At 49.6% G+C, this 20803-nt stretch overlaps 1 protein-coding gene across 2 annotated transcripts; it reads right to left on the minus strand.

The window, feature by feature from the left end:
- Positions 1 to 20521, minus strand: LOC133349538 (Krueppel-like factor 15). 2 transcript variants are annotated; one of them, XM_061563079.1, is made up of 3 exons: positions 20208 to 20521; positions 10405 to 11936; positions 1 to 2177 (listed from the first exon to the last, which is right to left on the minus strand). In XM_061563079.1, exons 2-3 carry the CDS (start codon positions 11826 to 11828, stop codon positions 2003 to 2005), a joined length of 1599 nt encoding a protein of 532 aa, XP_061419063.1. In that variant the 5' UTR covers positions 11829 to 11936; positions 20208 to 20521; the 3' UTR covers positions 1 to 2002. The 2 variants fall into 2 exon arrangements, with proteins under 2 accessions (XP_061419063.1, XP_061419065.1); XM_061563081.1 differs by lacking the exon at positions 20208 to 20521 and adding an exon at positions 19943 to 20013.
- Positions 20522 to 20803: the final 282 nt, after the last annotated feature.

The raw sequence follows: 20803 nt of genomic DNA on the forward strand, positions 1-20803 counted from the left end.
AAAAAAAATAACAACCACAAAACGAAACCAGATAAAAAGCATTGTTCCCCATGTACAGTAGCACACTTTAAACAACTGTAAAACTTCACAGATGACTATAGTAGAAGATCACTCAGCAGACGTGGCTGGGTGCATCGTTATTGCTACGCCTGTTTCGCATCGAGATCCAGGTTAACTTGAAGTCAGACCATGTTCTCAAGCCTTTTGATTGTGATGGTCTCAGCCAGATTCCCAACGACTATTGAACACAAACCCTTCATTATGGCGTACATGTGCACTTAACGCATTCGAACCCAGCCGTTTAGCGGCTTATTTAGCTACCAGGCAACGGAGTAAAACCAACAGAGCGAGCCGCTCAATTATTCGCACGGATGAAGAGAAAGCAGTCTAGTGGTTGTATGCAATAAGATAGGCCCTTGAAGAACACGGAAGATAGCGCTGAAACGTTACCTCTGGGGTCGAAGCACAATGCCCTGATTTGTGGCTTGGCGGAAAGCCATGAGTTCCACTACGATGGCCAAAGTTTCAGTTTTTCGCTCCGGATTTCCGAAAGCACAGTTGGTGGAAGGAAAAAAATGCCAACACAAAATGTTACAAAATACAAAAGGATTACAACTCAACAGGTTGCACGTTGCTAATACTACTGAGATAGTCTCCGCATGTGGCTGGTGATCCAGAAAGTGCTGCGTTGTCTGAGTACCATTTGAAGGATCTGTAAAAAAAAAAGGCCTTTCTGGTGGTGCTGTCACAATTCCCCAAGTGGATGCAGGAAAACCAAAGCCCGGTTGGCCTCACATAACTCCCGCTTGCAAAAACCTTCGTGCATGGCTTTCATCCCTCGAGTCCCAACCCTTACAACCCGTCCGATTTTCACACCGACCTTGCCGTGTGTGCAGCCTGACCCTGCAGGAAATGCTTCATATATATTATTATTATAATATTACAAAAATAATCAATACAATTTATAATGTGTTCATCATCATCTCATTATTCTTTTTTCATAATCGGTAGTGTTTTTTTGTTTGTAACATAATTACATTACACAGTTACGTAATGTTAAATTACGTAACTGTAAAATTACATAACATCATTATTATTCGTTATAAAAAAAAAGTTTTGCCACTGCTGTAAGCGACTTGTTGACAACATTTCTGAAATGATCATAAGTGCGGCAAAGATGAACAGAGAAGCGAGTGGCTTCTGGTTCTGGCAGAAGATTGGACGGCCCGGTCCGACACAAGCCAAATCTCAAACTGATGGCACATGGGATAGATCAGCGCGTAGGATCTATGTTTCATGATCAACGCTGGACAATATAAATGGGTAAATACTTGATGTCATTATTCTACCCCGAGTGAAGATCTGGGGTGATAACTCAATGTTGATGTGGAGAGAGTGCTTGTTGACGTGTGCTGGTGAGTGTGTAACTTGATGCTGGTGCTTACTGAAGGGGTTTTGATGGACGTGGAAAAGGTGCTGGTGGGTGGATGTGCAGAGGGTGTTTGGTTGATATGCAGAGGTTGCTGATTGGTATTGAGAAGATGCGAGTGCCTTTGTGGGAAGGTCCTGGTGAATGTCTTCCTGATGTTCCAATGGTGCACCTGATAGATCTAATCAGTGGCCGTATCGACCAACTTTTTGGGCAAGTAAAACGTTTTAGTTGGATAACGGGGAGTTTCTGGTGGACGGCGGATACGTGGCGGTGCGTGCTTAGTCAGTCTCGGTGGCGCCAACCGACATTGAGAAGGTAATGGTGGACGCGTCGGTATGTCGGCGAGCGTTGAGAATGCGCCGGCCAGCACGTGAACGGTGCCGCAGGGCGGTGTGGACCGTCAGTGGCCGACTTGTAGAAGGTGCTTGCGGATGCGCTCGGGAACGTTTGGCTTCATGGCAAGAGGAAGGAGGAAGTGGAGGAGGAAGGGAAGGCACTGGCGAACGAGGTGAAGGCGTCTTGGCGGCGATTCCCTTCTGCCTCCGCACTAACGGCGGTGGCGGCGTGCCGTCACGCGCTGTTGGAGCGCGCTGCCGCGCGTCCTGACCGCGCCATGCGGTGCACCTTGATGTGCTTGGAGAGGTGGTCGCTGCGGGCGAACTTCTTGTCGCACACGGGGCACGCGTACGGCTTGAGCCCTGAGTGGGAGCGCCGGTGCCGGGACAGCTCGTCCGAGCGCGAGAACCTGCAGCGTGACAAAGGACGCACCTCCGATCAGCACGGTCGACAATGTAGGGTGTGAAAGAAGTTCAACGTGCATACAAAGACAAAGATCCCCCACATAGCCTCAACAGATTGTAGGGGTAAGTGCAGTAAGCGAGCACCTATGAAGGCCAGTACTGGTGTTGGCCGTGAGCGGGAATCGAACTCGGGTCGCCGGGTTCGTAGCGCAGCGCATTAACCGCTACGCCACCGCTCCCCTCAACATACATACGCACACCACACACACACACACACGGGAGAACAATTCATGTAGCATAACAGCCAAAACGCAATTCCAGTCTTAATCAGGCTAAGTGCAGGCCATCCTTCATGTGATACGTTCACAACGTCTCTCCGATGGGTTTTTGGGTTCCACCTCATGTCGCGGTACAATCCAAAAACACAGCGGAGGGTGGCAAGGCCAAAAGCCGCAGAAACCTGCACAGCAGTAGCACAGCAGTGGCATTCAGAAGGTATCCATAGTTAGTGGAAGGGGAGTCAAGTTCATCATCTCACCTGGTTAGATAACATGAATACCACCAAATATGAGATAAACCAGCCAATTGATTTGTATGGATAGACTGGTGCTTAATGTGGGAATGTGGATTTTCCACCACTGGCTTACAGCCAACAGATCGAGATTTAGTGCCAACCCGCGCTCAATGGGCCAGTGGAGACGCTGACTTTGTTTATGAGTTGATGTCACTGGCACTGGAGTTTAAAATGAGGTTCATATTTGCCACCTGCAGAAAGCCACCTCACAAGCACGATCAGTGGCACTGCCCTGTAACGGAATGTAACTTTGAACACGGCGCAGTGCTACCGCAGGTCACTTGTCAGGCAGCGGGCCTCCTCCGTCGTCACCTTGGTATACGTTTGGGTCTCGCGCGTTTACATCGCCGGGGAAGGAATCCCAGAAGTTTCACTAAAGACGAAAAAAAAATCCCCCACAAAATGTTCACTCTTGTTCTGGCCCAGCCCGGGTTGCGTTGAGGCATTCACTCAGTTTTGTTTTGCTCCCGCGCATTGTCTGCACTGGAAAATAAGCGCTGCTCCGCCACACGGACGACAAACCCAACATTGTCTGGGGTTTAGATTACTCCACTGTCTCAAAAATGCGTGCACGCATGAGGCAAGCAGGGTGAATGTGTTAGCACAGAACTGTAAATACAGACAGGCTGGGCTGGAGTTCATTACTGATAGGACGATGAGTTATCTCCAACGTCGCTTTCAGTGAGCAGCCCCTAGCGTTACGGCTCACTCGGTTAAAATACACAGCTCATATTGTGTGTGTCTGATTATATTTTGTATGAACTTGCTGTTCGAGTAAGAAGGCAGAGCCTCCCTGCCAACGAACGTTCACATTCCCACTGCAGGGGTCGGTGTGCACGTGACTGTGCACGTGACGTCGGAGTTGCTGCTCTGCATCGACATCGGACAAACGAATGAAGACGTATGGCGAATGGTTGCAAGTCGAGAATTCTTAACCACAGTGGCAGGTTATATGTCACGTTTACCTTCATTGGGTTGTCTGTTAATATCCTCCGCACCATTCAATGCACACTGAATTAATGTTTGAATGGATAATGTGTTGCGGCTAATTGAGTGTGGTTTCAGCTTTGGAATTATTCACTTCAGTCTCCGGTGACAATTTGCACTTGGCTTGCAAATCCATTCCACGGAAGCTACAATAATCCTAAACATTTTCCAGTCGATTCCCACCGTTTTCTTTTACGTTGAGCTTTTAAAAGTGTAATCGGCCATAAACTAGTATGTCTCGAGAAACTTGGCTTAATAACCTGTGCTTCCGTCGATAGGATTGCTTGCCATATCCATGATGACGGTATATGTTCTCCTGAAGTTTATATCACAAATTACCATCCAATGCAGGTGCTCCATCAATCTTGTCAAGAGCTTAAGGAAATGCTAAGTAAGAAGAGCCTCAACCAACGTCACGAATGTCCCTTGAAGATAACACCACACAGCTATGTATGGGGTTAGCTTCCTCGCCTCGTAAACAGGAGGGTGTGAGTTCGATCCCGACCCTGACGCATGCACATTTGGAGTTTGCATGTTGCTGTCCCCGTGGTCGCGTGGATTTTTCTCTGGTCCTCCGGTTTGTTTCCCTCCATGGTTATAAAAGTGCTTTTCATGGTATTTGGCTGCTATACGTTTCCACACGACAAGCCACTACTTGGTTGAGCTGTCATTTGTGGCCGGGTTGCTTCTGGTCAAATGAAACACAGTGAATAGTTACTACAGCAGTAGCCCTCTCTCTTTCCTCACGACAATCGCGACACTGCAGTAAATCTGCATTTTATTTTTTTCAGAGTTGAGATAGGATAAATCAAACGAGAATCTAAATGTATTGGATCACTCTTCGTGTGGCCAGGCAGCGACCATCACACCCCAATGCACTTCGGAGCCTCATTTACCCAGAATACGCAACAGTGCTGGGTCGACGCCGTGACTATTTACAATCGAATAGCCTCCTGTACCACTCGGCTGCCTCGTGTCTTAATGAATTGACAGAACATGCCGTGACAGGCAGACACAGAATGTCATCCGTATGGAACAGGTGACACGTGGGTTTCTGCTTTTTTTATTGCACGTGACAGCGTGACCTTATAGCACGAGCTATTAATGTCCTTATCGGTGTTAAAAATATCCACGTCCCTGTGGGATGTGGCGGTGGATGTTGGTAGCAAACGGTGGTGCTGGCTCCAATGTATTGGCCAGCATCATACAATTTGTTTGTTTTTAATTAGTTTTAATAAGTTCTGTGTGTATATAGATAATGTCCGAGTCAAAATACCAAGGAATGGTTAGAAAGTAGAGATACTCCTCTGCGAGGTTTGACATGGAGCAGAAGCAGGGAATAGAGCAGATTCCAATGCAGCACATATTCTCTGCATGGCCTATGATAGTTTAAACAAATTATTTAGAACAATGTTGGTGAAATAAGTGGCGGATTTTAAACGTAATTCAATAAGCCTTGGCAGGAAACCCATGACATGGTAATGCTGTACAAGTCAATTGCTCCTCAACAGTGCGTAATGGCCCTAAGACAAAGCAAACACAAAATGGTTACCTAATGACTGGTTTGTCTTACGTGGGAACACTCCGCATTAAGTATTCACACCGGGCTATATACACCACTGGAATCAGAGCTTTAGAGTGGTGAACCCCGTGGAATGTCCCAACGTGTTGAGTGGGTTCACGCTCTGAATGGTTTTGCGCTACCCAATGTCTAATTGACAAAGCAGGCTTGCCGCAGTTGGACCTTAACCTGGTTATAACTAAAGTGTATATACACAACAATCGTAATCATTACCATAATCTTATTTAAAGTAGTGATACTATACATAGCCTTAATTGCTCTTAAATGATTAATGGGGTGCACTGTTAGCACCTCCGGTGAGCGAGGTTGGCTACGTACGGTGCATAAGAAGTTCAACGCACACGCATACATACGTTATCGAAGTGCTAAGGGGCCATCCATTTAGTACGTAGCGCTGGAGGGGGGGAGGGCGGTTAACCCAAATGCGTACACTTGCGTATGGGAGGTCTACTGACAATGAACGTACGCATAGGAAACGGGGGGGGGGGGGGGGATGAAGGCTCGATAATAATTTGTCTACATTGGCCTTCAAATGAGCCACAGTTGAGTTTATTCAGCTGTCAGACAACAAGTCCTGCCGGGAGAAGTGGGACTGTGGGAGAGGTGCCACTCGTGTGCCACCGTGCCCCTGACTGCAGCCATCACGCAGCTCAGCAGTGAGTCTGACATAGTGTGGGCGACCTGCCCCACCATGGACCACCACACATCCTGCAATCTGCCCTCACTGCGGACCGCCGCTGGCTCAAGATTGTAGCTGCCACGGTGCTGCTCTGTTCGTGCTGCTACTGCTGCTGCCCGGACTTCAGCACGAACACTCGTCTCTACATCGCTCGACTGTCACAGTCGATGTTCAGTCGACGCACTTTGTATAGCCGACACGAGACAAACTTGTTATAGGTACGCAAACTTAATTCTGTAATGCAGCCGGCGGAGGACTATTTGCTTAAACACGTTAATATGATTAATCCTTGATCGTTTCTGCGTGGATTAAATATGGGCCGTTCTATAGGATTCGGGGGTGGGGGGGGGGGTAAAAGGTCCGCGTGTGTACATGGAGGGGGGGTCAAGTTGACAGATTTTTGAGTACCGACTAAGCGCAAGGCCACAAATCTCGCCATGCTTTACTGCCCCAAGCAGGCGTTTGTTGGTGTGTGTGCTTATGTTTGGAAAACGTTGCTTCATGTTTATATAATAACACACAAGGTGGGTGTGCTACCGGTCCACGTTCTGCTTCATCACATTGCCACGTTGGGCTGTGCCCAACCCACTGAGGCAAAACGGTGTTTTGGCTTTTCGAAATATTTGTTACCCGAGTTAAATAAAACGTATTATACACCATCGGTATGTGTGTTTCGTTTACACCACATATTGTTATATCTATGCCACCTTTTGTCAGTATCCAAAATTATAAAAAAAAATAACAACAGGTTTTACCCTTTCTGGAAATACAACAGGAGGAGTTATGATGTTCAATCACCAAATAGCTCCCTTTTGCAAGGCATCAAGTTTGCATGAACCACACGGACGTGTGGCAAAACGTGAAAACATTTGCACGTTTCACCATACATTGTTGTTTTATTTATTTTATGCAACGTTTAGACCGTGAAAATCTCACGGCCCGCTCCACACTTAAGTGAGCCCATTAAAACACGAGTGCACAAAGAGCATCGAGGTGACAAATCGGCGGGCCTGAGTGGCTCAAGGTGGGGTCTGGGTGGTGGTGATGGTGGTGGTGGTGCTGGTGGTGGTGGTGATGCTGGTGGTGATGCTGGTGGTGGTGGTAATGCTGGTGGTGGTGCTGGTGGTGGTGCTGGTGGTGGTGCTGGTGGTGATGCTGGTGGTGATAGTGGTGGTGATGCTGGTGGTGCTGGTGGTGGTGGTGCTGGTGGTGGTGGTTGTGATGCTGGTGGTGGTGGTGGTGCTGGTGGTGCTGCTGGTGGTGGTGCTGGTGATGTTGGTGGTGCTGGTGGTGATGCCACTGTTCACCGAGCTCGCGGACTCGGGCTCGCTGCGGTTTAATCCGACTTCGTTGTCCCAGATTCAAAGGCAGGATCTAGGCGAGGGGTCGCAACCCGCGGCTCTTTCAGGGCCGCTTCGTGACCGTTATTTATTAACGACCACCGTCTCGAATTCACTGCTTTGCATTGCGGCTGTTGAAATATTGAGTTTTTTTTTTACCGAATTCGCAAAAAAACAGCTCTTGTTAGTTTTGGTTTGCCGACCCCTGGCCTAGACTTTCTTTTTTACTGACAAATAGGGCTTGAGTAGGCCACCATCGTTTGCCTAGACTTGCTTCCCAGTTTCACATCTCGCCGGGCGTGTGGGGCAAGGCCGTAATTATAATATATATTGGGGGGGGGGGACACACCCCCCCCCCCCATATTTAAATACGCTCAAAATGTTCTACCCAATATATTGCTATAAAATATATTTCAGTTTATAAGATTGTGGTTATGGTTGTACTAATTAATCCCTAATCTCTGCCATTACATACAATGAAACAAGAAAAGGAAAAATAAAAAACAGAGCAATGTAATACAATACACTATTATACATTATTGTAAAAAATCAATAAAAAGTCTTTCCTATGTGTTAATGAATTGTCTTTTTATATTTTAGGCAGGTAATTCGTTTTCAAATTTAGATTTTTTTTTTCTGGGGGGGACCCCAAGACCCCCTGGAAGATTTGGTCCCCCCCCCCCAATGTTGACTCCATGGCTACGGCCTTGGTTTGGGGCTTTAGAGCGAGAGGGGCTGTGCGGTGGGGCGACAGGGCTGCTGGGTCTAACCCGGTGGACGTTTTCCTGCTCGATAGATGACGACGTTGAACAGGGCCTGGAGGAGGATAGGGTGAAATGTAATCGAAAAACACCTGGTGCATGCGGTATAAAAATAGACGAGGCTCTCAAAAGTGAAGCAAGTGCATCGGCACCACATAGAGCGGTGTTCTTTACTCATTTTCAGAGGGTGGGGGTGGGGCGCCACTTTCGCCGATAAGACATCATCAGCGTGAGAGCTGCCACACATTTTAAACCATTGGGGGTTTGACAGTTGCACGATGATGATGTGTGGGTGGTGTTGCCACACGTTGTGTATTGTCGGGGACCGCACTAAAGGCCACCAGGGGCTGCCAGTGGCCCACGGGCCTTGCAATGAAGAACACTGACAGAGCAAGCTTGAAAGTCGCACATGGAATGGATGGTGCACCCATTAGATGCACTGACAAGGCCAGGTTCCAGCCAGACGTTTCCACAAGCAGGTGGTAAAACAGAGTTTATTTAAGAAGCTTTATTGGCCAAATTAATGATTGACGAAGCAAACTGCTGAAACATTTCCGGGACAATATATATTTCCAATATTCACATTCAACGTCAAGCATCCAACGTTGAATGAATGTCCTCATTGCCAGCTTCCCGTCTGCCGTAAGAATTTTCCACTGCACCTAAACCAAACACAACAAGCCATGCCACTACCGGACCCTACCTAAACGATAACCTTTTATATTTTGGGGTGACAGCCCATTCAGATAGCGATCTTTTAATATATATATCACGCTCTTCCTCTGTAAGTGGTTCTTGCACATTTCCTTGAGCATCCGCCCAGGTCAATTAATTCTTAATATAACATACTGCTTCACTGCGTGGCCATCAACACTGGTAACGCAGCTTAATACTGCAATGGGAAAAAACTTATGTTTGGGAGATTTGATAGTACTGTTTTTTTATATATGTCGGCAAACCTGCCCATTTCACCCACACTGAGCAGCTTTTACATTTGATAAGATGTCATAGCGGGAAGGCCTCTCAATAACTTGTGAACCAGTTTGTTGCATTGCGCGGCACTTTTGGATGCGCCTCTGCGGCCGTCTGGAATGCTCTTCCTCTTCCGATATTTAGGTAGCCCCTGGGAGCTGTGCACTTTTTAATCATCTCGACTGACAAACACATTTCTTTAGAACTTCTTTGTGTGTGTTTAGTTTATTGTCCCCTCTCCCCAAGCACCGCCGATTAGCACGGTTGGGTATGCACACGATGCGAAAGAAGTTCAACGTACACACGTACGTACGTTGAAGGTGAGTGGCCCGATCCTGAGAGCTGCGTGTGGCTGGGATCAGGGGCCTGAGGGCCGCTCCCAATGATGAAGGGCAACGTTATGCCAATATAAAATAACAATTTACAAAGCGCCTCTCTACAAGGTGCTCAAAGCTCTGTAAATCACGGAAATAAACGCATATTAATGTTTAAATACAACCGAGTGTCACGTGGTGCTGGCCCATTTGAATATGTTGGCATCAGAATCAGAATATATATTTATCCTGGAGAAGGAATCTGATTAAGCCATGAAGCTCTCTTTCGCAGATGTCCAGTAGGGGTGGGCGGGGTGGGCGGTGCGTCAGCCAGTGACATCAACATCACAAATATAATCAAGGGTACAAGACAGAGAAACGTTAAGTGGGTCGCCGAGAAGTAAATGAAACAAATAGATGCAAAACAAGGAAGTACAAATTGCACTCGTATTTGAAGGGTCAAGGTGAGTTTGCCCACCCCCTGATGTGTCATAACGCGAGAGGCCAGCCACTGGGGCAGTGCCACATCTCTTTCGCGAGGGGAAACCTGATTCAGCCAATTATTTGCCAATGCAGGAGGAAACAGGAATGCCTGGGGAAACCCCACACATACGCGGGGATACGACTCCGTGTGGCACGCTGTGAGTCGTGTGCCTCGTGCTCTCTCTGGACAATGCGTTCTCGTGGGAAGTCAATCCCTGGGTGGCAAGCAGCGCTGCGATGGATCCCGTGTCGGGACCAAAGGCAAACAATCTGCCGATGGGCTTCCAGTTGCAACGCCTGGAGGGGTTTGCAAAGGGCTTTGTTGTAATCTTCAAAAGTTGGTTAACTCCATGCAGCATTCTCACATAATCACGAATGCTCTTCCAATGTCACGTCATATTTAACAACCTTTCTGATGGTCATTCGAGTTCCAATGAAAGCACGACTCGTCAATAAATACATATTATTCTGATGACACTTGGACACAGACATGCATCTTATCATCCGTACAGATACTTCTACTCTATTGATTTCAATTACCTCCAAGTGCATCCTGACCACGTGCACGCAAAGGGCTTCTCCCCCGTGTGCCTCCTCATGTGCGCCTTCAGGTGACTGCTCTTCGTGTACGTCTTGTTGCAGCCCGGGTGCTGGCACCTGTGCAGCTTAAGGGGCTCCATGGAGGAGGCCAAAGAGGTGGCGGCGGAGGAGGAGGACGAGGAGGAGGCCGCGATCCTGCACGAGCCCGGCGTGCCCACCTCCCCGGAGATCTGGAAGGATGCCCCTCCAGCGGAGGAGCCCCACGACTTGGAGGACATGGGCACGGGCGCGATCTTCACGTACTGCCGGGAGTTCCCCGAGCCGGTTGCGTTGGGGAAGTTCTGCGGTACCAGCGCGAATGTTTGCCCCTGGATGGTCACAAAGAGCTGGGCCACTTTAACGTCCATAGTGCTGCTGCCGGAGCTGCCGCTGCTGCTGCTGCCACCGTTGCTCTGCTGATGGTCATCTTGCTCCACAGCGCAGTCAGAGTTCCCCTTCACCTGCATGTGCTGTAGCTGCAACACGACCGGCATGCCGCCCTCTGCCATTGTAGACTGCGGTCCCCCCGGCTGCGGCTGAGCCTGCGAGCCTCCGTTCATGCACGCCACACCCTTGTGTTCCCCTGCCGCTGCGTTCAGCTGCTGACCGTCGTAGGAGGAGCAAGAGGGTTCGCCCAGCAGCCTGCACGGCCTCTCGTACTTCATGTCCTGCTCCTCCAGTCTGCTCGAGCCAGGTAGCAGGCACGGAGCCGCCTGCATGGACATCATGTGCTCCTCCAGGAACTCCTCGATCTCATCCAGGGTCGGCCTGAACGTGCAGCAGCCCACGCCACCGTCCCCGAAGCTGAGGTCTGGCAGCTCCGGTTTCGACGAGCAGCCGGGCCACGCCGAGTGGTGGTAGTGGAAGGTCGAAAGGCAGTCCTCCGAAGAGCCTCCGTCGAAAAGAGCCCCGTCGTACAGCCGAGGGTCCGACTGTGCCAGGAGGTATTCGACAATGGCGTCGTTGTCGCGGCCCATGGGTCGACTCGAGTGCAACGACGGCGACGACAGCGACGATGAGGACGACGACGGCGACGAGGATGAGTGGCCCGGGGAGGAGTGCCGAGCGTCGGGACTGGAGCAGCAGGAAGCACAGGCGGAGGAGCCCTCGCTGCCACCGGTCGCGCACAGGTAGCGCGGGCTGGAGCATTCCGAGCGCCAGTCTCCCTCCTCGTCCTCCTCGTCCTCCTCCTCCTCACCCTCGGACAGCAGCGGGCGACCGCCCCGGAGGCACGAGGTAGGCGTGCGCTCCCTCTCCTCCTCTTCCTCCTCCTCCTCCATCTCCTCCATCTCCTCCATCTCTGCCACGCTTGCCGCCAGTGTGGAGGAGTGGGGCCCGAAGAGTGAAGGTGGCGGCAGGTACTCTCGCGGAGGCAACACTGCCATGCTTGCTCTGGTGGTGCTGCCACAACGTGCGGAGCTGGCGTGTATCCCCTCCTGTCGCCTTTCCTCGGCAGTGGCTCGGGGAACAAGCTGCGCCGTACGGATATACACCTGCGTGGCACAGACACAGGGGACGATGATGCAAATCCTCGGTGTTTACGTCAGCGTGGCGCACGAGGAGTGAGGATGGGCGGAAGCACCCGGTGCTGATGGTGCTTATGTTGGTCACACCGCATCAGGTGTTCATATTGTGCGCAGACCACATATGAGGGGTCCAGATCAGGTTCAGAAAACAACTTTCGCTGGTGTAGCCATCAGAACTGGAGAGCAGTATCATATTCGCTTACCACACTGATCCCCATAGGACAGTTGACCGCTTGCCGTCACACTTGCACAGGCACGAAGCGCATGTTAACACAATGCTGTGAAAGCGTTGGTCCACGTATTAACACATTGCTATGTGTTTATACGTTCTCCTACAACATTCCCTCCAATCATTTAAATTTCACAAATAACTGGAATCATTTAACTTTCAGCTCATTATTGTTTGTAAACCACAAATCATGTTGCTCTAGGGCCATTACTTGCCGTTGTTTGGGCTTCTTTGCATCGTGGGTCCATCCCCACAAAGTTGTGGGAGTTATTTTTTCCGTAATGCAAGCAGGCACGATTGATACACGATAACACGCTGGGTGGTTCAGATGCCAGCCAGGCATTGACAAAAAAACAATAATTCCTCTGAGGTCAATACAATGAGCACCCAAATTGTGGGATTTCCAATTGCGCCACGAGATAAATGTTGAACTTCCACCACTGGAATGAGGCCTGCTGAGAGAAATGAGCACCGCGTAGCATTGGGACACGTCGACTTGGAAGTCCCTCACTGAATTAGGTGTGTCAGGGCAGGCTTCTGATACAAGGCCTCGAATAGGCAATCTGGGATCTCATCAAGGCGCGATAGCTAGTTCTCCCGCACGCAAAAACTACTCCAGAACAGGAAGGAAAAGTCCTGCTTACGCGTGGATTCTGCAAATGCGTCCCAACATATGCGTTCGTCCTCAGAAGTATGTAATTGTTGATAATTATGGGAGCGCGCGCGCCAGGCATGCGAGGAAACAGGGGCGTCCGTGGGCTGTCTATAGGCCACGGGGCTCAGATAGCGGCTCTGCTGGGGAGGGCACAAGCAATTATTTCATCAATATCTGGTAACCCAGCCAACATGGAACGTTGGCCAACGATGCATGCTTACTGGGAGATCCCTAATATCAACACGACTTTTCTAAACAAATTACGATAATTTTTTTATTTTACCAGGTAAAGGCCACTAGGCGATATAGCTCCTTTTCAGGAGTGACCTGGCCGCAAATCGTATCCCAACGAAGTGGCTTATCACGTGGAAATGCATAGCAGCCAAATACTCTTAATGCATGTTTCTCAATGTGGAGGGAAAAACTGGAGGACTCGGAGAAAAATCCACGCAACCACAGGGAGAACACGAAAACTACAAATATGCAGCAGGCATCAGGGTCGGAATCGAACCCACGACCTCCTGCATACCGGGCGAGGGAGTTATTATCTCGCCATCGTGAGTTCTATATAAGAAGAGTTCAATGTATGTACCATATCAGGACATTTTTTCCACTTCCAATTCTTTTCTAGGGTAGATGCCACAGCGCCGGGCTGGGGATAAAGGTTAGTTACCCGTGGAAAGGTGCCTTCTGGTAACAACTGGTATGCGACCCATCATCAGCCTTCTCATAATAATAATGTATATAACATTGTTTCTCTCCGCTCAAATGATCATTGCAGCAGTGCGCTTCTGTCCGTTTAGCGATGTGGTGGCAATTCCACATTCTTATGTTGGGTGACGGCATCATCATCATCAGTCACGGTCAATCCACTGCTGGATGAAGGCCTCCCCCCCCCCAAGTTGTTGAAATCTCTCACGAATCCTGTGATGATATAATACACCTACACCACAAGTAGTCTGTTGTCCTTCCCCTGCACCTCTAATTAGCACCGTTGGCTGTGTACGGTGCGAAAGAAGTTCAACATACACACGTACAGGTATCTAGTTTCATTATTCCAGCTCTGCTGTGGATATCCCCCCCACCGCCCACCCTCCATAGGAGGAACACCACTGCTGACTTCCTGAAAAGTGTTGTCTAATTTATTGATCCACAGGGGGATGATGGATTGCATTTGAACTCACATATACCAACAGCACCACCACCTCGCTGGACCTGCTTGTTAAGCTTTACACGACAGCACCTGCTACACATTACAGGTTACACACACGTCTACCCGGAAGAATGTGTAAGCCAAACAAGCCTCAACGTTTTCATAACTTTGGCCTTTCACCAGTTCTTATGTAACCTTGCATGTAGCTGTGTTTCCAATTTCTGCAGAAGACTTACCCCCCCTCCTTCCGCGCGCAGACACACAAAGCTACCATTGTGAACGTCACAATGCACCTCCTGCGGTATCCGATGCATGGACATCTGGAAGAACGCTTTGCTGAGTGTACAGAAACAAAAGACTAATAACAGTCGGGCGAAGGTTGGCCCGAGAGCTTTCTCCGACGTTGACGCAACAATTGTTGATATATTCAGCTCCTTAGTTCGGGTTCTATGAGTCTGAATCATAAATATAACTGGGTTAGGCAGCTTAAAGTGTGTGAATTGCATGGATGTTAAACATTGCTCGTGAATGTATTTATAGCTCTTTCTTCTTAAAAAAAAACATCTTAAAATGTACCGTAAGTGGAATGTAGATGCTGTACTAACCAAAAGTGTACTGCAATTAGATAAATGCAGAAATAATAAAGTGCTCTTCACGCCGAGGCTTCTCACTCTAAACGCTTTACACGTGGTTAGCCACTTGCACCGCATCTCATCTCAACTCATGTTTCTCAATCGTGAAAAAAACAATGTTAATAAATACATCGGTTTGATGAAACAAAGTAGTTGTACTTACGTGCCCATGCTAAATTTGTGTTTCGATGATTTACCTTCGAAAAACATCTGGCCACGTCTCGCACGCCCAGAAAGAGCATCTCGTAACCCCAGGGGGTGAGCTAAACTAAACTACGATTTCATGTTACCACCAGAGAAGACTCACTGAGCTCTCTACAGTAGCTCTTTAGCAGAAGCGACCTGTGTATATTTGGAGTTTGCGTGTTCTCCCCGTGTTCGCGTGTATTTTTCTCCGGGTCCTCCAGTGTTTTCCTCTGCATTTAGAATCAACATCATGATGCCGGAGATTATTTTCCACAGATAATAGGAGTCACGTGGTCAATTCACTCTATTATCCCTAGGGGGTTACCTGCAGGTAATGGATGGTATGGCATGACTCCTATTATTTGGCTGCTCTACATTTCCACGTGATAAGTCACTCCGTTTGATCCTGAATTTGTGTCCGTGTCGCTTCTGAAAAAGAGCTGTATAGTTCAGTGGCCCTTGCCTGGTGGTTAAATTAAAACAAACAACGTTTAGTTAGTTAGATCCCCTCCTCTGCAACACACTGCGACTCGCAAACAAAGCGATCCGGTTGTGCTGGTTCCAGCCCTCGGAGTCCGTGAGCGACTCTGTTCCGTGTTTAAAGCGCTTGTGTCAATACGGCCCAAGTGCCCCCTCGAGTGCTTTCTAAATACCGACCTCGTGCGCGCGCGGCCTCCCTCGCAGATCCGTGAACTGAAAAAAAAGCCATTTGGCCCCCTTCCCTTAAGCGTGTTGCGCTGTTTTGTGCCCTTTGATGCGAACAATCGGCAAGGGCGCACGCACACACGCACACATACACACACGCGCACGCACACACGCACGCATTCCAGCAAAACTTGCATTTGAGTTGAGAGGCCAGTTCTGGGTACTCAGTGTCGCCTGTTCCATTGCAGTACTGTACTGTATTGGTAAATTTGTGGCCGACAGCAAATCAATTGGGGAGAGAGGGCTTCGTCCAGCAGTGGATCCGACAATGATCTGTAATTGATTCATATTGAGAGTTTGAGTGCGTGTGTGCAGAGAGTTTCTGCGATTTGCAAAATATGTACGGTGTTGTGGTTTCATTTCTGTTGCTGGAAATTCACTTCTGCAGGGAAATTCCAAAGTGTAGCATTCGCTCAAAATGTGGATGTTACTGACTCATGTGAGTCATTCACAAGATTGCACCACAGTGTGTCCGTGTAATAGCCAATTATAAGTATGTATAATTTAACAAACTCACAACGTCATACGTTCCCTACACTCAAATTAATATGGGGCAGCGTTGATCTCCATTGGCAGTTTTGAGAGTGGTGTAAATTCCACATTCTCATTGTGATGTCCAGTCTCTTCCAATGAAGGAACCCCAATTGACTTTATGGTTCTCAGGGTTTTAATGAATCCCCACTTGTTTATGTATATGGCTCAGTTTTGTGTGATTCAACGAATTAGTTTAACACGTCGTAGGACTTTCGTTACCAATATTATCCATAATATCGGGTTTTTTTTGGGTTAGAGCGTGTAAATATAAATGTGTGGTTAAACCCGCCGCCACCCGACAAAGCCAATTAATAAGGTTTAGGCAAAACGTGCCAATTAGTTACAAGTTCAGCACACCGCTTGTGTGTTGGAGAGTAAACCCACAACATCTGCAAATCGAGCACGACGTTTCGCCGGTAATTACAACTAGCATCATCAGGCAACAGCTAATGAATAAATAGAAATTGTAACAGACTAAAGTCGTGCATAAGAGCACCGGTAAGCTACACCTCTGCATTTATACTTCATCCACCTTGACATTGGTGGTGAGAACTAGGGAGGTCACCCAGGTGTAGTCAAATATAAAGCTGCAACTGGATGTTTGCAATGTCATCGAGACCATATTTAACAGTCACGCGTGTCACAGTATGTACACGTGTGTTTATCTATTTTTAAAAGATGCCATAATAGCCAAGGCATGCCAATATAACGCGAGCATCAAGCAGCTACTAATAATAACGCACGATTGTGCATTAGAGAAAGGGTAATGGCAAGTGCAAATATAATATCAGTTCACTTGCCATACAAAGATATATTTCACAACAACAAAACATCTGCAGGTTAATAATGCAATTAGCTTGCATTGCACCATATTCTTAAGAACATCCTAAGTTCAAACGCAGTTGCTTGTCCATACGGAGAGACTGGTTTCTGCCGTAGCAACGAGAAAGTTCCACCACGAGTTTTTGTTTTCCCATGAGAGACGGTGAGCATCGATGCACTGCTGCACATCGTTTAAGTCACAGGCAACACAAGGGACATAGTTTGACAACACGTCTTCCTGCCAATGGTTGCCATGAGCCAGCTAAGACAAACTGAGTCCAGATTCTTATGGCCACATCTACTGAGAAACCTAACAGCAGTTGGGAACAATGCTCCAAACTCATTTTTGTTGTTCGTTTTAATTGGAATTGCACGAAAGTACGTATTATTTCCATTAGACCGAAATTTTAAAATCATTTCAAACAACCACTTTTAAGCTGGGAGAGCCAATGAACTTATTCAAATTTCAATGGCAGAGAATGCTTGGCCCTGCAGCGAAATAATATTATTTTAAATCCCGAATTACGATATGGCCAATGGTGACCCTTAAACTAACGATAGCAGGAGATATTTATTACATTCCCACGGGCAGGGTTCAATTTTGCCCCAACTATTGACTTCCCGCAAAGCGGTAGTCGCAGTCTGTGGCACGGCTCACAATTTCTCCCTCTACTTAAAGATGTCACGCGGCATTTGACGTTGACTTTGCGCAGCGCAGAACGCATTTGCTTTATTGCGTGAGCCAACAGTTATCTGGAGCAGTGGCTGGACTTGAACCGCAAACGTCACGCACGCTGGACTATCAGCAGGCGTTCCCGCTCCGTGTAAGCAACTCTCACCCAGTCTGGCGGGAAGTCCAAACTCCAAACGAACATCGTGGGATACTGCGCCATCTCCATGCGTATCCCGATTGCTATTGGTGAGAGCCACGAGTGGTACGACTCATTTAATAGACTCCGGAGGGTACTCCGGAGGGTTTATGGGCAAAGTTCGAGGCCTGACCAGCATTCAGACTCACGACCTTATTGACAGGGCCAATAAACACTTTACTGCAGCAGCAAAACCCCGTTGAATTAACAGTCCAACAATTTGCACTAAATTGGATGCACACACGCACACGCGATTCCATACGGAAATACATTTTCTTATTTTTAAACGCAAGTTTAAAAACGGGATGGCGGGTCATAATGAATCTGTTGACCTAAGGGTTTCCAGATAGGTCCATTTGCAAAGGCATTTCTTTCCCACGCGACAACCTTGAAGCGCATTACTGTAACGCGAACTGTCTCTGACAAGCTGCAGCACGTCCACGAGAATCACTCCGCTAGTATCACCACGATGGGAGGCATTCATTACAACCCCCCGACAGCACGTTGCTGGCACCCTGAAAGCCGAACCGAGGCTTCGAGTGGCAAGAGGTATGTATGGGGCCATCCACTGAATAGCTACGCAAAAATCTGTTAAAACTTGACCCCTCCACCCCTCCCTGTACGCACGCAGACTTTTTACACCCCCCTACCACACCTGCGTACGTTCGCCTGACGCACTCCCCCCCACCTCAATCCTATAGAACGGCCGATATTTAATCCACGCAGAAACGATCAAGGATTAATAATATGAACGTGTTTAAGCAAACAGAAAGTCCACTGCCGGACTATCTAACTCATTTGAAGGCCAATGTAGACAAATTATTATCGAGGCTTTACCCCCCCACACCCCCGTTTCCTATGCGTACGCACATTGTCAGTAGAGCCCCCTATACACAAGCGAACGCATTTGGGTTAACCCCCCCCTTCATGCGTACGTACTAAATGAATGCCCTCCGTGGCTAACTCGCGTGCGTGTGAGAGCATGTGTGTGTGTGTGCGTGTGTGTGTGAGCGTTTTTTGCGCGTGTGTGTGCGTGTGTGTGTGAGCGTGCGTGTGTGAGTGTGCGTGTGAGTGTGCGTGTGTGTGTGTGCGTGTGTGTGTGCGTGCGTGTGTGAGCGTGTGTGTGAGCGTGTGTGTGCGTGTGTGAGCGTGTGTGTGTGTGTGAGCGTGTGTGTGTGTGAGCGTGTGTGAGCGTGTCAGCGTGTGTGTGTGTGTGCGTGTTCGTTATCCAGCGCGCAATCTGACCGAAACACCAACAACTTGTAGCGGGGCGAAGCGGCCGAAGCAGAAGCGAAACTTTCAATGTTGCGCGTACCACAGGGGGGTCTGCTGGGGGGGGGGGGGGGGTACAGGGAGCGAGCCCGGCCAGGCGAGAGGAGAGAGGCGCACGGAGGTGGCAGCTTCCACTCGGATCACTCAAATCAGTCGCTGGGACAAGCACTGAGCTGCAACCTCCCCCCCACCCACGACTTGATACGCTATCTGCAGTGAGGCACGCGTGCATGCAGCAGTCACGCAGCAGCAGCTACTGCTGCAGCTGCAGCACCTGCAGCAGGAGCAGCAGATTATATCTGATCTCGCCCGCACGCGAACTGCCCCCCCCCCCTCCCTTGCAGTAAAGTGTCCACCGCATCCACTTGGAGCGCGAGGGCTCCTGAGTGCACTTCCGATTAGCACGGTTGGCTACGTACGGTGCGAAAGAAGTTCAACAGACATACAATACCAGCGCCCGCCACTCGCCACTAAGTGACGGTGAAGTCACCACGGCGCCTGTGCCAGGCCAGGTGCACGTTGAGGCCACGTGAAGTGTCGAAGGCTCGCTGCTGGCAGGAGGTCACGGGACAGACCCCGCAGGTGCCGTGTGTTGGCTGACTGACAGAAGCACCATCAGCTGTTCCACCAGCTGTGCTAACTTGCCGTATTTTATCCGCCCGGCGCTCCGCTCGTTGTTGTGAGCGTCGCTCCTCTGCCCTCAGTTGCTGTTGGGAGGGCGACTGCCTCCAACTGCCCAGTAGCAGCAGCAGCGTTCTTCACGAGCCTCCTCCATACAAAATACGCGCACGTTCACCCGCCTCTCATGCTGCGTCGTAGCTCCACGTGCGATGGCCGGGGAGTTTCTTTCAACTAACCCCCCCCCACCCCCACAGTGCGTGGAACGAAACGTCGGACAAACACGTCGCGGTAATACCACCGAGAGAGCCGTGCGCGCAGGCCGCTTTCCTCCCGCTCGGCGCTTCTTTGAAGGCGACGGCCGCGAGGGGCAATCCCACGTCGCGTCTGCCCCGTGCCCGCTCAGCGTGCCACACCAACGACTTGCAGCGGCAGCGTTCACCGCTCGCACAGAGAGGCTCGGGGCAAGTGGGGGGTAACGCTGCAACAGCGAAGTGGCCGCGCGGATCCAAATGCAACAACGACGAAAATGCCAATTCAATGTCCCTCCCTCCCTCTCTCACCTGTTAGCAAGCTGGCGCTTGGTGTATCGAGTTGGCTTGCTGGGTCGGCGAAAAGGGCTGTGAAAATCACCTCCCTGAAGATGCTCCGCAATAGTTGCTGCTGCACCAGCAGCAGCAGTAGGCAGCAGCAGCAGTCGAGTCGTGTACGAAGGGCGATGCTGTTGAAGCGAGTGGGCCCACACCGTGGCGTGCCGCGTGTACGCACCCGACCAGGTCGCCTCTGGCTCTTGCTAAGTGACTCCAAGCCAAAGCCAACGCGCTAAGACCACCGACCCTCCCCCTTCTCTCTCTCTGCAACGTGTAAGTCGTAGTCAGTAGTCATCAAATGCAATGGCTCTCACGTGATGGTAGGGGGCGTGGGGGAGGGGGGTTGGTGACCATCCTACAGAGGGCACGGGGCGGAACTGCACGCAGGAGGCTCGTCGCATGCCCGGCCGCCCATTGGCCACGAGAAGCGCAGCATCAGTGGGCAGTGGGGGGCTCTGGGCTCTTGCACTCTGCTGCGATGTTACGTGGTGGGTGGTGGTGGTGTTGATGCTGAGCCCTATGGACCTTTAAAATGTCACCACCCCTCCTCTCACTCCTCCTCTGTTATT

This window comes from Lethenteron reissneri, chromosome 30, assembly GCF_015708825.2.
Source record: "Lethenteron reissneri isolate LAM-NWPU_2019-01 chromosome 30, ASM1570882v1, whole genome shotgun sequence".
NCBI classification, from domain to species: domain Eukaryota; kingdom Metazoa; phylum Chordata; class Hyperoartia; order Petromyzontiformes; family Petromyzontidae; genus Lethenteron; species Lethenteron reissneri.

Excerpts from the sequence above, each read along its gene's own strand:
- LOC133349538 (XM_061563079.1), bottom strand. The coding sequence starts at position 11,828 with ATGGCAGTGTTGCCTCCGCGAGAGTACCTGCCGCCACCTTCACTCTTC. Across the intron at positions 2,178-10,404 it reads TGGTCAGGATGCACTTGGAG|GTTCTCGCGCTCGGACGAGC; the intron begins GTAATTGAAATC and ends GTCACGCTGCAG.